Source organism: Triturus cristatus, chromosome 1_2 (assembly GCF_964204655.1).
Source record: "Triturus cristatus chromosome 1_2, aTriCri1.1, whole genome shotgun sequence".
NCBI lineage: Eukaryota > Metazoa > Chordata > Amphibia > Caudata > Salamandridae > Triturus > Triturus cristatus.
Window position 1 is genome coordinate 662660818 of NC_140580.1, and position 13698 is coordinate 662674515.

The following is a 13698-nucleotide window of genomic DNA, read 5'->3' on the forward strand; positions in this document are numbered from 1 at the left end:
GACCGACATAAGGACTCTCAAAGTCAGGCCTCGCAACCCTGGAGGACAGCTGAGCTAGGCAGGTGTAACGTTAACTTTCCAAGCACTGGTTGCAGCTTAAAATGAATGTGTGCTTTCAGACTAGCACTAAATAGACATGGATAACATTGAGCGCACTCTCGAGAAAGCACGGAAGTGCCCAACACAAATGTTAGATGTCCCCAGAACAGAGACGGGTAACATTCATAAAATGGGCAGAACCTTTATCTCCCAGTAGTGTAACACTGTCACAAGCACGGCAATGCATGGACAGCTGACTACCGCTGGACCCTAAAGTTGGCCGATGCACATTTGTTAACCATTTCAGGTAAAGAGTAATAGGTCTTTGTGTGGGACTTTGACATCATTCCCTTGCATTGGCGTGCGTATCACAACCAAGGTAAGCAAACCCACCCACCGTACTACAGCAGACCTCACAGATCAGTCAATGAAGAATTCCCCACATGTTCCCTAAACAAATACCCAGCAGTCACCTGCAGTATTAGAAAAGCAGTTTATATCCTAACAATTCCAGGACCAGACAAGGGAAGAAGTTTGACAAAGTGACGATTGCACTTACCCAGAGACCCCAAAGTGTTAGCCCAAAGTGCGCCTTGTCTCGTCACCATGTTTAAAATCCTAGTTAAGAAAGATAGAATTCTGTTAAACATTGCCTTCATATAATTAATAACTGTCAAAAAGATTGTCATCTCAGAAAAATACTTATTGGGTAGAAAGTATAAACTGGGATTATGGCAATTAAAAATGCAACACGGAACTGAATAGACATTTTTGTGAAATTAAACAGCCGATTGTACTAGCAGATATTTTCTTATATGATGTTAAGTTGCAGCAACATAAATCAAACAGATGCATTTTTTTCTCTTCTTTTTAACCCAGAAAAGTGACAAATCAGGATAACACCAACAATCGGCCATTATGCTTGTAGGGACGTAGAACCACTGAACTTTGGCCATGTGCCACACTAATTTCAACATTCTCACCTACCAAGTAAGCATGAATTCTTCTGCAAAGGGGTCAATGCCACATATCCTCTAAATGATGCTGCTAAGACCAGATGATGAAGCATGCTGCTTAATCAAGTGTGTGAGGGTTCTTTTACACAACAGGAGGATATTGGATAGTTGTATTCTCAAACACTGACACTATTCCTATAATGTATTGTTTTGGGATACCTTTGCTATACGATCAGGCGGGAGGCTGCATCTATAGTCCATTACATTTCATCAATTTTGTGAAGTGTACGAAAATCTCAAGAGACCCAAGAGTGTTCCATGTAGAATTTATGACTTCAAGCAGTAGAAGCCCATTTTCTAAAATGGTGTCTCCATTAAAAACAAATAGTCTCAACTCGGGCTGCACTTGAAGAAAAAGAATGCGCCTCATGCACTGAAACAAATAGTTTCTTACCCGTCGGTGTAGTTTTGCAGCTTGAAGATCTGTCTGGATTCACTATGCTGTGCATTATTCCGCGATCTTGTGGTTGGGTCCGGATTCGTAGTCTTTTTTTTTTTTTTTGTCGTAGCCCAGGTGGGCGTCGACGTCCCACCATTTTGTGTACCTCTCGTGACATCGGCGCGCTTCCTGCGGAAGTCCCACCTTGGGTGCACCATCTTCGGGTTCTTTTTTCCCTTGTTTTGTTATTTTGTCTTCCTTTTTTTAATTTTTTTTTTTTTTAACCCCAGGCGGTTTTAGTCTTGTTTATTCTCCAAGTCTCTTTTCAGTATTTTATTCTTCTCAACCTCACTTGTTATTCCACCTTGCTCTCCTGCCTCATCTTTCTGGCGGAGGTGGGTGGGTCCGCTAGTGAATCCAGAAAGATCTTCAAGCTGCAAAACTACACCGACAGGTAAGAAACTATTAGTTTTGCAGCGTGAATCTTTCTGGATTCACTATGCTGTGCATAGACTTTGAAGCGGTTTGCTATTTTTGTGGCGGCTGGGTGGAAGATGAGCGTTGGTCGTGGAATATATGTTGGAACACCTTCTGTCCTACTTGTGCTTCCTTGTTCATCTGTATGTCCACGCAGTAGTGTTTAGTGAACGTGTATACTGAAGCCCAGGTTGCCGCCAGGCATATGTCCTGAATGGGCGTGTTTGCCAGAAAGGCAATTGTTGCCCCCTTCTTCCTTGTGGAGTGTGCCTGTGCCCCCTCCGATAGTTCTTGTCCTGCCTGCCTGTGGCAGAATTGTATTAGCGCGATCCATCGTGCGATGGTGCCCTTGGTCACTGGTCTACCCAGGAAACTGGTAGCGAATGACACGAAAAACTGTTTTGTTTTCCTGTGTTCCTTAGTTCTCTCTATGTAGTGCATCACCGCCCTTCTGGCGTCAAGAGTGTGAAGTGCCCTCTCTGCGCCCGTTGTCGGGTTTTGGAAGAAACATAGTATTTGAATGGTCTGGTTCATATGGAAAGCGGACACCACCTTTGGCATGAAGTGTGGGTCCATCCTCATGACGACTCTGTCCTTGTGGATCTGTATGTAGGGCTCCTGTAGTGTTAACGCCTGCAGTTCGCTTACCCTGCGTAGCGATGTTATTGCTACCATGAAGGCTGTTTTCATGCTCAGCATTTGTAGAGAGGCTTTGTGTATGGGCTCAAAGGGCGCCTTCATGAGTTCAGTCAGGACTAAATTGAGGTTCCATGCCGGCGGCGGCATTCTTTTAGGTGGTGCTAATCTTTTAGCTCCCTCGAGGAATCTCTTTACTACCCGAGAGGTAAAGAAACTTCCTCCAGTCTCCCCTCGTGTGTACGCTACAATCGCCGCTAGGTGGACTCTTCGTGACGACTAGCATAGATTAGATTTTAGAAGGTGTGTGAGGTATCTAAGCACCGTTGATTCCTTGGTCATTTTATTTTGCAGTTTATTTCTGGTGCACCAAATAGTAAACCTGTTCCATTTATCTCCATAGCATTTCCGTGTCGTTGGCCTCCTAGCCTCACGCAGCACTCGCATAGTGCTTCGAGGTAGCTTAAGGTGTGCAAACTCTAGGTCCTCAGGAGCCAAGCCGCTAGACTGAGGCTCTCTGGCTCTGGGTGTAGAACCTCTCCGTTCTGCATGGAGTGTAAGTCTTTGATTTTTTTGAATTTGTGTGGGGGGCCCTCTGCCATCTCCACTATCTGAGAGTACCACGTTTGTCTTGCCCACTGTGGTGCTACTAGGATCAGCGTCATGTTGCTTGTCCTGCATTTGTTGAGTACCCTGTGCATCAGTGGTATTGGTGGAAAAGCGTAGGCAAATGTTTTTGACCAGCTTATCCATAGGGCATTCCCCTGGGATTGTTTTTCTGGTTGTCTGGATGCGAAGTTTTGGCATTTTGCATTCTGGCGTGTTGCAAATAGGTCTATTGTAGGTTTCCCCCACCTTCTGAATAGTTTTTGCGTTTCCCATCCATTGAGCTCCCACTCGTGGGATGCCGAAGTCTGCCTGCTGAGCCAGTCCGCTTCCACATTGTCCTTCCCTGGAAGGTGTATGGCCAGCAGGTCTATTTTCAGTGGGATTGCCCATCTCCAGATATCCTGAGCCAGTTTGGATAGGGGGAACGATTGCGTTCCTCCCTGCTTGTTGATGTAGAACATCGTTGTAGTATTGTCTGTTTGTATCAACACTCTTTGGTTGTACAGCTGCCTCTGGAAAGCCTTCAGGGCTAGCAGTACGGTCTTCAATTCCAGGTAGTTGATGTGTTTGACCGCATCCGTAGGAGTCCACAGACCTCTCACTCTGAGCTTGTTCATGTGTGCACCCCATCCCCTCTGGGATGCGTCTGTGGTGATGGTCACAGTTGGGTTTGGAGGTGTCAAGGATTTCCCTGTTGTGATGTTTTCCCTGTTCCACCATGTTACCTCTTCCTGCACTGCGTGCGTTACAACCACTAGATCCTCCCAACTTCCGTTTGCATGTGACCATTGTTGTTGCAGCCATTCTTGGAATGGTCCCATGTGAAGGCGTACATTGGGGACTAGGTGTATGCATGACGCCATCATCCCCATGATCTTGCTCGCCGTTCTCACTGTCAGAGCTCGCCCCTTCTGGTAGAAACGTGTCTCCTTCAGCAGGGCTTCTGTTCTCACGTTGCTGGGTATGACTGTTTATGGTGTTGATCTGTGCCCCCAGGAAGATCTTGACCTGTTCTGGTTCCATTGATGGTTTCCCCCAGTGAATCGAGAACCCTAGACTTGTTAGTGTATTTGTCACTATTTCTGCGTGTTCCTCGCACTTGTCGCGAGTACTTGCTTTGATTAGCCAGTCGTCCAGGTAAGGGTATACATGGATCCCTTCCCTCCGTAGGTATGCTGCTACCGCTGCCAGGCATTTTGTGAACACCCTTGGCGCGGACTTGAGGCCGAATGCCAGGGTTGTGAATTGGTAGTGATCCTCGTTGATGGTGAACCTTACCAGGTTCTCGTGTCGACCGTTCATCGGGATGTGCAGGTAGGCATCTTTGAGATCCACCGTGGACATGAAGTCTCCTCCTCGTAACTGGGGCAGCAATTCTTGCAGCGATGTCATTTTGAATCTCTGTGTTTTTATGAATCTGTTTATGAACCGTAGATCCAGGATGGGTCTTATTGTTTCGTCCACCTTTGGGACCAGGAAGTAGTTTGAGTACACTCCCTTGTTCCTTTCTCTGTATGGCATCGGTTCTATGGCCTTCTTTTGGAGCAGTTGCAGAGTCTCCTTTTTGAGTTGAGCAAGCTCCTGCCCAGAGCGTTGCCTTCTTTTTGGTTTCTTGTCTGGAGGTCTTTTCTCTAGCTCTATACAGTACCCGTACTGTATGACGTTCAGAATCCATTTGTCTGATGTTATTTTTTGCCATTGTTGAAGGTAAAGTTTTAGTCTTCCGCCTACTGGTGTTGCATGCTTGTAGGCATTTGGTTTGTGAACCCCCCCTACTGTGTTCACTATGCGCTTCACCCCCTGGGGTATCCTGAGGGTGAGCCTCTTCTTTCGATGGAAGTCACTTTGATGAGGGTTGGTCTCCCCCTCTTCTTCTCTGTCCACGTCAGTTTCCCCTCCCGCGAAAGGACTGGCCCAGAGGTTGGTACTGCCAGTTCTGCTTCTGCTGGCCCTGCTGGCTGTGACCTTCACCCTGCTGTCCTTGCTGGAAAGTCCGGTGTGACGTTCCCGGCTGGTTTCCTCCCCTTCCGAAGGGTCTCAGAGCTGTGGTGCCTCTTCGCATCCCTCTGAATTGCAGGGCCCCCATAGACCTAGCCGTTTCATTTTCCTTCATCAGCTGGGAGAGTTTTTCATCCACTGTGGCACCGAACAGCGTCTCACCGTTGAATGGTGTGTTCAGTATGTTGTTCTGGACCTCCTGTTTGAAGCCAGAAATTCGGAGCCAGGCTTGCCTCCTCTCCGTGATACCAATAGCCATCAGCCTGCTAGATGTCTCTGCCCCGTCCAATGCGGTCTTAATGCATGCGTTGGAAATGCTTTTGCCTTCCTCGACCAGATGGGAAGCTCTGTCTGTACTGCTCTGGGAGATGCTTAATTAGGTCTCCCATCTCGTCCCAGTGTTGGTGCCTGTTCAGAAGGGCATTGGAGTTGGCCATGCGCCAGTGCATGGCCGCATTTCTCTCCACCTTCCTCCCGGTGAGGTCCATTCTTCTGCTCTCCTTGTCGGGAGGCGGCCCTGAGGTAGCCAGCACATTGGCCCTCTTCCTGGCCGTGGAAGCAGTGATGGAGTCAGCTGTGACAGATCCCTTGATATATGGAGGATCCTGTGAAGAGTGCTTGTACTTCTTTTCTGTTCTTGGAGTGATGGATCTGCAAGTTCCGGGCTCCTTGAATGCCTCCTTCCCTTGGTTCATCACGCTTTGGAGCATGGGGAGGAACTGGCTCCTAGTCTGGATGGGGAGCAGTGTTTCCAGTAGAAAGTCTACTTTCTGCTTCTCCTCGTCCAATTTCACCCCAAAGGCCGCTGCTGCGCTCCCGACGACCATGTTGTATGCTCCAATGTCGTCTGGCGGCGAAGGCCTCGAAGGATATGTCTCCACGGGCTCTTCGGCGTCGACGTCTTGCCATTCCATCTCCTGAGTCGTCGATGGCGCTGAGCCGTAGATAGACTGCTGCTCGTCTTCTTCTCCCTCATAGTAGGCTTCCTCCTCCTCCTCTTCAGGATCTCTCAACAGATCTTCGGTGTTGAAGTCCTCCTGTTCCTCGACCTAGACGACCTCGGCCTTACTGGGATCTTGTACGGTCTCATTTTTTCGTCGAACTTTTTCTTCCTCAGAAGGATACTCTCCATCTCCACCTCGAGCCTTCTCTTTTTCTTCTCCATTTCGGAGGCGGGATCGGCGTCGAGCGCTGGTCTCTTTGACGGAGCTTGCGTCGACACGGCCTTTTCCTTAGTCATCGGGCGGCTCACCTCGAGGCCCTGCTTCAACGAACCCTGCTTTTCGGCGGGCTTCGGCACCTGGGAGTCTCTCGAAGGATCCGCCGGGCCTTTCGTCCTTGGATCCACTTGCGGTTGGCGAAATTTTCGGCGCCGGTGTTCCTTTCGAGGACTATGACTGTTTTTCGAGAGTCACTCAGATTTTCGGGGCCCTTTCGGGGCTTTCGTACTCAGAGTCTCCTACCTTGTCAGGCGTTTTCTTATCGGTCTCTGCGACCGTGAAGACGTCGGGTCCTTCGGCGATGTTGTTCTCATCGTCGGTGGGGAGGCCCAGCTCGTACAGCAACGGTGCCTTACCCTTGCCTTCCATGTTGAAGTTGGCTCTTCTCTGCCTTTCTCTCACTCGGAGCGTCTTCGGCGTGAAGACGGCACAGGCGTTGCAATCCTTGCTCACGTGGTCGATCGGCAGGCAAAGGTTGCAGACTGGATGCTGATCCTTCTGCGCGTATTTGTGGTGGCAGTTACGGCAGAATTTGAATGGTGTCTTGTCCATTGCGCTCAGAGTCTGAGTGCGCATTTTCCAATGGGCGTCCAAGTTTTCGTGGAACTCCACCTTCGTCGTCCCAGCTGTATGTTCTTCTTCTCTGTAGTCTTGTATACTTTCTTCTTCGATGAAACTCGCGTATTTATCTTTTCCTTCGTTCAAACTCTGGAGCTTCTCGATGACGATCCAGACCCAACGGCGGAAAAAAGAATCTGAAGATGGCGCACCCAAGGTGGGACATCCGCAGGAAGCGCGCAGACGTCACGAGAGGTACACCAAATGGCGGGACGTGGACGCCCACCTGGGCTACGACAAAAAAAAAAAAAGGACTACGAATCCAGACCCAACCACAAGATCGCGGAATAATGCACAGCATAGTGAATCCAGAAAGATTCACGCTACGCTGCAAAACAGAAGCATTCCCTTTTAGGTGAAAAGATACAAACAGCAAGCAGCATGACAAACTGAAATACTAAATAAACAGAGGGGAAAGCTGCAGCAGAAAGCTAAAGCCATCAAGCCAGGCATCAAAAAATTTACCTGGCAGTTAGCAATAGTATCAGACTCCTGTTCAAACCACACCAGACAAGGCTTAATAGTTGCCACAATGCCATATGGCTCTGGAGAACTCAGCATGGCTAGCATTTGCAAAGCCAATGCTTAACCTCTTCAACGCCGATGACGGAACGGTTCCGTCATGCACGTCGGTTGGGCTGTGCTTATGACGGAACCGTTCCGTCATGGCCTCGCCCGTGCTCAGAACTTTCAGCACTGCGCGGGAATCCGCGCAGCGCTGAAGAGGTTAAAGACTTTGCTGGAAAAAGGCTTGCTCACATTCAAATCTCTGCACCGTTAGCAATTGAACTAATCCTATGCTTAAATATTCTGACAGAAAAGCAGATTTGTTTTAGCTGTACTACACATAAAGGAACATCTCTGCATCTGCAAGGAATTGACCGCTTTAAGGGAATTGGGCTTTGCCCCATTTGGCAAATAGTTAATGTCCGGTCCAGCGAAGATGCATTAAGAACTATGAGAGGTGAATCGGTGCAAATAGCTGCACGTTTTATGAAATTTATGACAGTGGCATTAACCATGATGAAGCCCGATTAATGCAGACTGTACACCAATCCTAAACTACTGAGATTTTAAACGTATTTATTTTAAGATGAATAGGACAACAAAGGGTCTGTAAAGCAATACCATTTTTAGAACTATAGTGTTTTCTTTAAGTGGAATCAATTGCAACGATTTTAAGAAATTGTTGTATATATAGGAAGGAGCACCAGGTAAAGAAGACCAATCTTGAATATTATTGCAAAAAGAATCCTTTATTTGTCAATCTTCAAATACGTAAAAAAGCAATCCAGCAATGCTTTTCGTTCCAAACCACCCCAGGAACTTCATCTGGGCTTCGTTTTATATAAGACCAACATCTAGTATTATTGCCAATATTCCAGCACTCATTGTCAGTGGCTATCAATTCCAATGGACATCCTCAAGCCCCATAAGCGCTTCTCACGTGTGTGTGTATGTGGTCTGTTTTTAGATTGGAGGATGCCCATTGGTATTGAAAGCAACCGACAAGGAGTGCTGGAATATTGGCGAGAATACTAGATATTGGCCTTTTATAAATACAAAGCCCTGATGAAGTTCCAGGAGTGGTTTAGAATTAAAAGCGTTGGCTGGATTGCTTTTTTAAGTATTTGAAGATTGACAATTACCTGGTGCACCTTCCTATAGACAACAAGTCTGGGATCTGTTAAACAGTGGCACTAAACAGTGGCAAGTGCCGGAGGATTTGTGCTCAGGGCATCGAACTACTAATGAACTAATACGTTCGGTGCAGTCTAGATTGTCCGTCGCCAGGCCCAGTTTTCGAATTATTTTAAGTAATAGTGCACTAAAATGCATCTATCTTCACCGAAAGACCGAAAACTACCGCAGTTCACTAACTGCTGTTTATGTATGATTTATGCGCCACTCTAAGCATTTGTATAGACTTATGTGGTGCATTTTTTTTTTTTTAAACTACAATGTATTTGAAAGTGCAGAAGGGAAACCGGACACTGCTGACACGCAGGAAGCTCAGAATTCTCAGTAATCTCAGTGCAGAGAGAAACAATGCTATCGTTGTGCAAACTCAGTGTTTTAGAGTCCTGACTTCAGCAAGCTAGCAGAAGTGATATCTGGCGTTATCACAACGCTAAGTTTAAAGAGGCTTGTAAAAACGGTGTAATAACCTAAGCGGTGGCTATATACCAACGCTGATCCCCCCTTAAAGCTAGTGTCAACAGTAAATAGTAAAGTTTCTGGATTATGAAGCAGTTTTGTCACACAGATGGAATAAACTCATACGATCAAAGCAATGAACTGCCCCATTATCCTTAACCCTAAAACGAAGACCACTTAAAAGACAATTTTATATAACCCATTCTTAACTGGTTGTATTAAGCAGCAAACTGTATTCAGGCTGAAATGCAAAGAGAACGCAGAAGCTTTATACTTCAACCAATGCCGCTTTACTCTGTTCAAAGTTTCAAATCGCTCCCAAAGTACCTACTGCTCGAGAAACACTTAACGATGCATGCTTAAATACATCGTCTACCTAAACCCAGTGTTCTCCTAAATACCTATTACACTGGGTCCATCTATCATACTATTTCCCCCATCATAACTCGCGATGACGCACAATATTCCTAAACCTCCCCAATTTCCAGGTTCCATGCTCTCCCACTACCAGTCACTTAGCATGACCTTTTAACCTCAGAGGCTCTTGCCCAATAGCAGCTTATGCAAGGTTTTCCCTTAGTCTAGCATTCTACATATTTAGTCATTTTTGTGCCTTTACTCTTTATTTCCAACAAGTCCTACATGTATGAACAACTATGTCTCACAAAAATTACTGCTCTATTCAATGTATGTACTGGTTTTGGCAGTTGGCACATTACGCTACAGCCTGGGTTGCAAGTGACATGCATTTCCTCAAGCTGCTAAATTTTATCTGCGGTCACGTCTACTCGATAATGCAGAACTACAATTAATTGCTATTTAGGTTTACTGTAATCATGCATACAAAACCATTTTACTACCCTGACCACCATACTCCACCCTCCATTTGCTGTAATGACATCCCCATGCGTTTCTAGAAATCTATAACAGTTTTATTTAGTTGTGTTAATACAAACAGGCCGTACATATAAGATTTCTGCATCAAGACTGGAAGATAAGCTTTGCATAAAGATCATAACGAAAGTATTTCAGAATTAAAGCAATACATTTTTATCATACCCTTTTAACTAAGTTGAAGAACAAAGTGTTCCCACCAGGCACCCCAAATCTTGTGCTTCTTAGGGCACCCCTTTGCCAAGTATATTCCTTCTCAATTCAGTAAGTGGTGGTGGTTTGTGATTTAGCCAGTGTTATGCAATGACCCGTTGCCCAACATGCATCCCACGGTGATGAACTCAAATGTAATGTGTGCCTTCCAAATCACCAAAGATTCCCAGTAGAGCCATTTTAGGGCTATCAGTACTTGTGTCAGTGTTACTTCAACTGAATGCCAAAATCGCCTAACACTGGGAAGATCCAAATAAGACATCAGGAATCTCCTTTTGACACGTGGGATAATTTTACAATTGGAATTTAACACTCTTCGCAGGACGTGTCGGGTCATAATCCCTATGAAGGTACTTGAACTAAATCCAATGGAGGCAAACTGAAATTGCATGTGCACCCCCGTACCCTGCAAATTCTGCACATCTATGGAGATACCTCAGGGCTTCACATGAACGTCTTCAAATGCTTACCTGGGCGGTTCGGCTGCAAGTCGCCACAGGGGTCTGTTCATGTCCTCTGATTGGAAAGGGGGGGCGGGGGGGGGGGGGGGGCAGAGGGAGGGGGTGTCATGAGAGCATAATCTTAAACCCATGTTAATTTGCCTGAGGGCGGACATTCGCGAGTGGTGCGTCTTACCCCCGTCTCCGACTAGGAGATCGGCATTCTTGAAAATGGTGTCTTTGCCCCGCATCTTATATCAGTTTCAAAACTTCCTGTATGACAACCTGAGGCAGTGGTTCTGGAAAACGAATTATCCTCTGTAACTTGCTATGGGATAACAGCATTTCCCGTATTGCTCTTAGCAAATGTTTTCAATCTACCTCCTTTGGGGGTATTTCAGTGGGTGGCTGTCATTACCGGGCATCGCATCTACTGATTCATGATAGGACTCATGGTGACCCCGCTTGTGTGTGAGAATGGCGGCAGCAGCCTTCCCCCAGAGACCACGGTGGTTTTCAATCTGAGGAAATGCATCCTCGCGCTGGTGGGGGAGAATGAAGGAACTGACACCGCTTTGGCAGTCCATGTGCTGTCACAGGTGACCGGCTTAGAGGATTTCGTAAGTAGGACTTGAAAGGGATATCTACTCAGGGTTATGCCACCATCAAGTCCTTTCAGACTTTGCAAACAGAGTATGAACTTTGCCACAGTCCGCCATCAATACTTACTTCTGCCCCGCATCTACCGCATATGTAATAGCCCTGACTGAACTCTACTAGAAGGCAATCTTCTCTCAGGAGAGATCATAAGCCAGCTAATATCTACCAGAGCCTCATTTCCATACAATCTGACACATTTCCTACCTTGCAGAGGGCATTAGAAGACAATTTGGGAGACCTTAACGATGAGGACTCGAACAAGGCTAGGGGAGCTCCTAGAGTGGCGGCTTGTGCAGCCAGACTCAGACTGATGCAGCTTCAATACCTTCACAGGGTATACCTCACGTGACATCGTTTATGGAAGATGGGGGTTATGGCTTCCTCCATTGGCCTCTGCTGCGGAGACACAGGGGACATTCCTACATACTGTGTGGGAATGTCATGTCTTGGAACCATTTTGGCAAGGAGCGACATCCTGAATGAGCAGGATCCTGGGCTGAAATTTCCCCAATGGACCCCAAGCTTATCGGTCAACATATCAATTGTGCGCTAGGTGGTAACCGAAACAAACGAATGCTGCTCTTTTTGGGGTTGACCCTTGTCAAACAAGAAATAGCAAGGGAGTGGAAGGCCACGCTGACTCCTTTGACAGAATGGAAAAGGGGAATGGACTATTGTATGGTTGTAGAAATAGCGATTTACAGGGCCAGGGCTGCTCACAGAAGCATGCTAAGGTGTGGCAGGCATAAGGCGGACTACCGGAGTATTGTGCTGAAGCTCACGCCGCCCATTGTGACCAAAGCTGGACGACGAAATCCAAGCCTTTATGGGCAGATACACATCTGGGATGAGCTATGGCAATTGTTTCTAGTTTCATTGATTATGCTGAACATATAGATTGCTGGGAAGGCGCGGGCGGGAGTGGTTTAAATGCGCAGAGTTGCATTTTATGCTAGTTTCTGCTTTTCCTGCATATTTGCATACAGGGGCAGTTTGTCTCAAAACCAATAAAATTGTAGCAACAAAAAAAATAGCTGCATGGGGAAGCATTTTAGTCTACACCCACTCCTCTTCCCACTGCACCCTTAGTGTTGTGAAGAGATCAGGTGCATTGATATGGAGTGAGCAGTATACTTCTATATTCCTTTTTCATAAAGCAGCACCACTGTTATTTTTCTTTCAGGACGTTTCTTTAAGCTTGATACAACTTTAAGGGCCCGATTCCGTGGTAAAGAACTGGTACGAATGAAGTCCAAACTCTGAGTGTTATGAGAGATTTCCCAGAAATCCCCGATCTTTGCGCTCCAAATTAGGTTCAATTGCTTAAATCCCAAGAGTGCTTACACATCTGGAAGGTATCTAACTTGCCCCAGTAGTGATAGTTTGGCTTTTCAATTATTCAAATGCTGTGCACCTTTCCAGGCAGACCAGGCCACTTTAACGTGTGCAGGTAAGGACTTGTGACCCATAAACAAAATCAAGTATAGATGGATTGAAGTCACCTGTAGCCCAAAAGGCCTACATTTAAAGTTGGCAACCGGGTGGTCTAACAATAAGAGACATGTTTGTCATGCCTAGGCCTCTGTCTTCTAGCGATTAGATACATTATCCCATTAATTCATAGGCGAATTCCAACCCCACAAAAAAAGAGCAGGAAGCCGTCCCACCCACCAGGAAGAATTGATGTGGAATATCACTTGGAGTTTGAGGGCGATCTGGCCCATGGTGGAACTCAACAAGGCACTACCCAATCTTCGGATACTTAAGCAAGCTCAATGAAGTGGGTGTGACGTCAAGATCTAACCAGATTGTTGGATCCATCAAAATATGAATTCTAGAGGTTCTTTAAGTCTGTTTTGGGGGAGTTTAGGGTGTGTGTATTCAGGTTATGATGGATCGGCCTAGCAACACTTGCTCTATGTAATACTTGCTTTGTAGGTCCCCACAGCAACACATTTCGCCCCCCCACCCCAAGAACTCCTAGAGTGCATGTGTTTAACAGCATTACCCATCCTGTGCTTCTCTCCCACACTGAGCTCGTATTGCTTTCACTTGCCCATGTGCTTTTCTGCTCCCCCCATATCCTTCCCTCATCGACTTTAGAAAGAAAAAGCGATTCTACGCCAGTTTTATTTGCAGATTAATCTTTGATCAGTAAATTAAGATAAACAGTGCCTGTGTCACTTTGTAGGCTCGATAATATGCTCGCCAACACATCGACGCAGCTGCATTGTAGCACCTTTCTGCTCCTTAGCCATGCTGCATGGCAAAAGGAATGCTGTATAGCACTGCTAAACCACTGGCAAAGCGAATAGTTCACAGACGAGACCTATTTTCTTTGT

At 46.4% G+C, this 13698-nt stretch overlaps 1 protein-coding gene and 1 non-coding gene across 3 annotated transcripts in view; both read right to left on the bottom strand.

Moving 5' to 3' along the window:
* The window catches only part of LOC146867816 (mitochondrial import inner membrane translocase subunit Tim23), a 71788-nt gene that overhangs the window by 20804 nt on the left and 37286 nt on the right, over positions 1–13698 (bottom strand). For both annotated transcript variants that reach the window (XM_085608382.1, XM_085608392.1), the window contains exon 5: positions 599–657. In XM_085608382.1, the coding sequence (XP_085464508.1) occupies positions 599–657 (59 nt within the window). The remainder of the gene's footprint in view (positions 1–598; positions 658–13698) is intronic.
* Positions 105–307, bottom strand: LOC146867818 (small nucleolar RNA SNORA74). Its single transcript, XR_014968655.1, has one exon. It is a non-coding gene; the product is annotated as a small nucleolar RNA SNORA74 (small nucleolar RNA).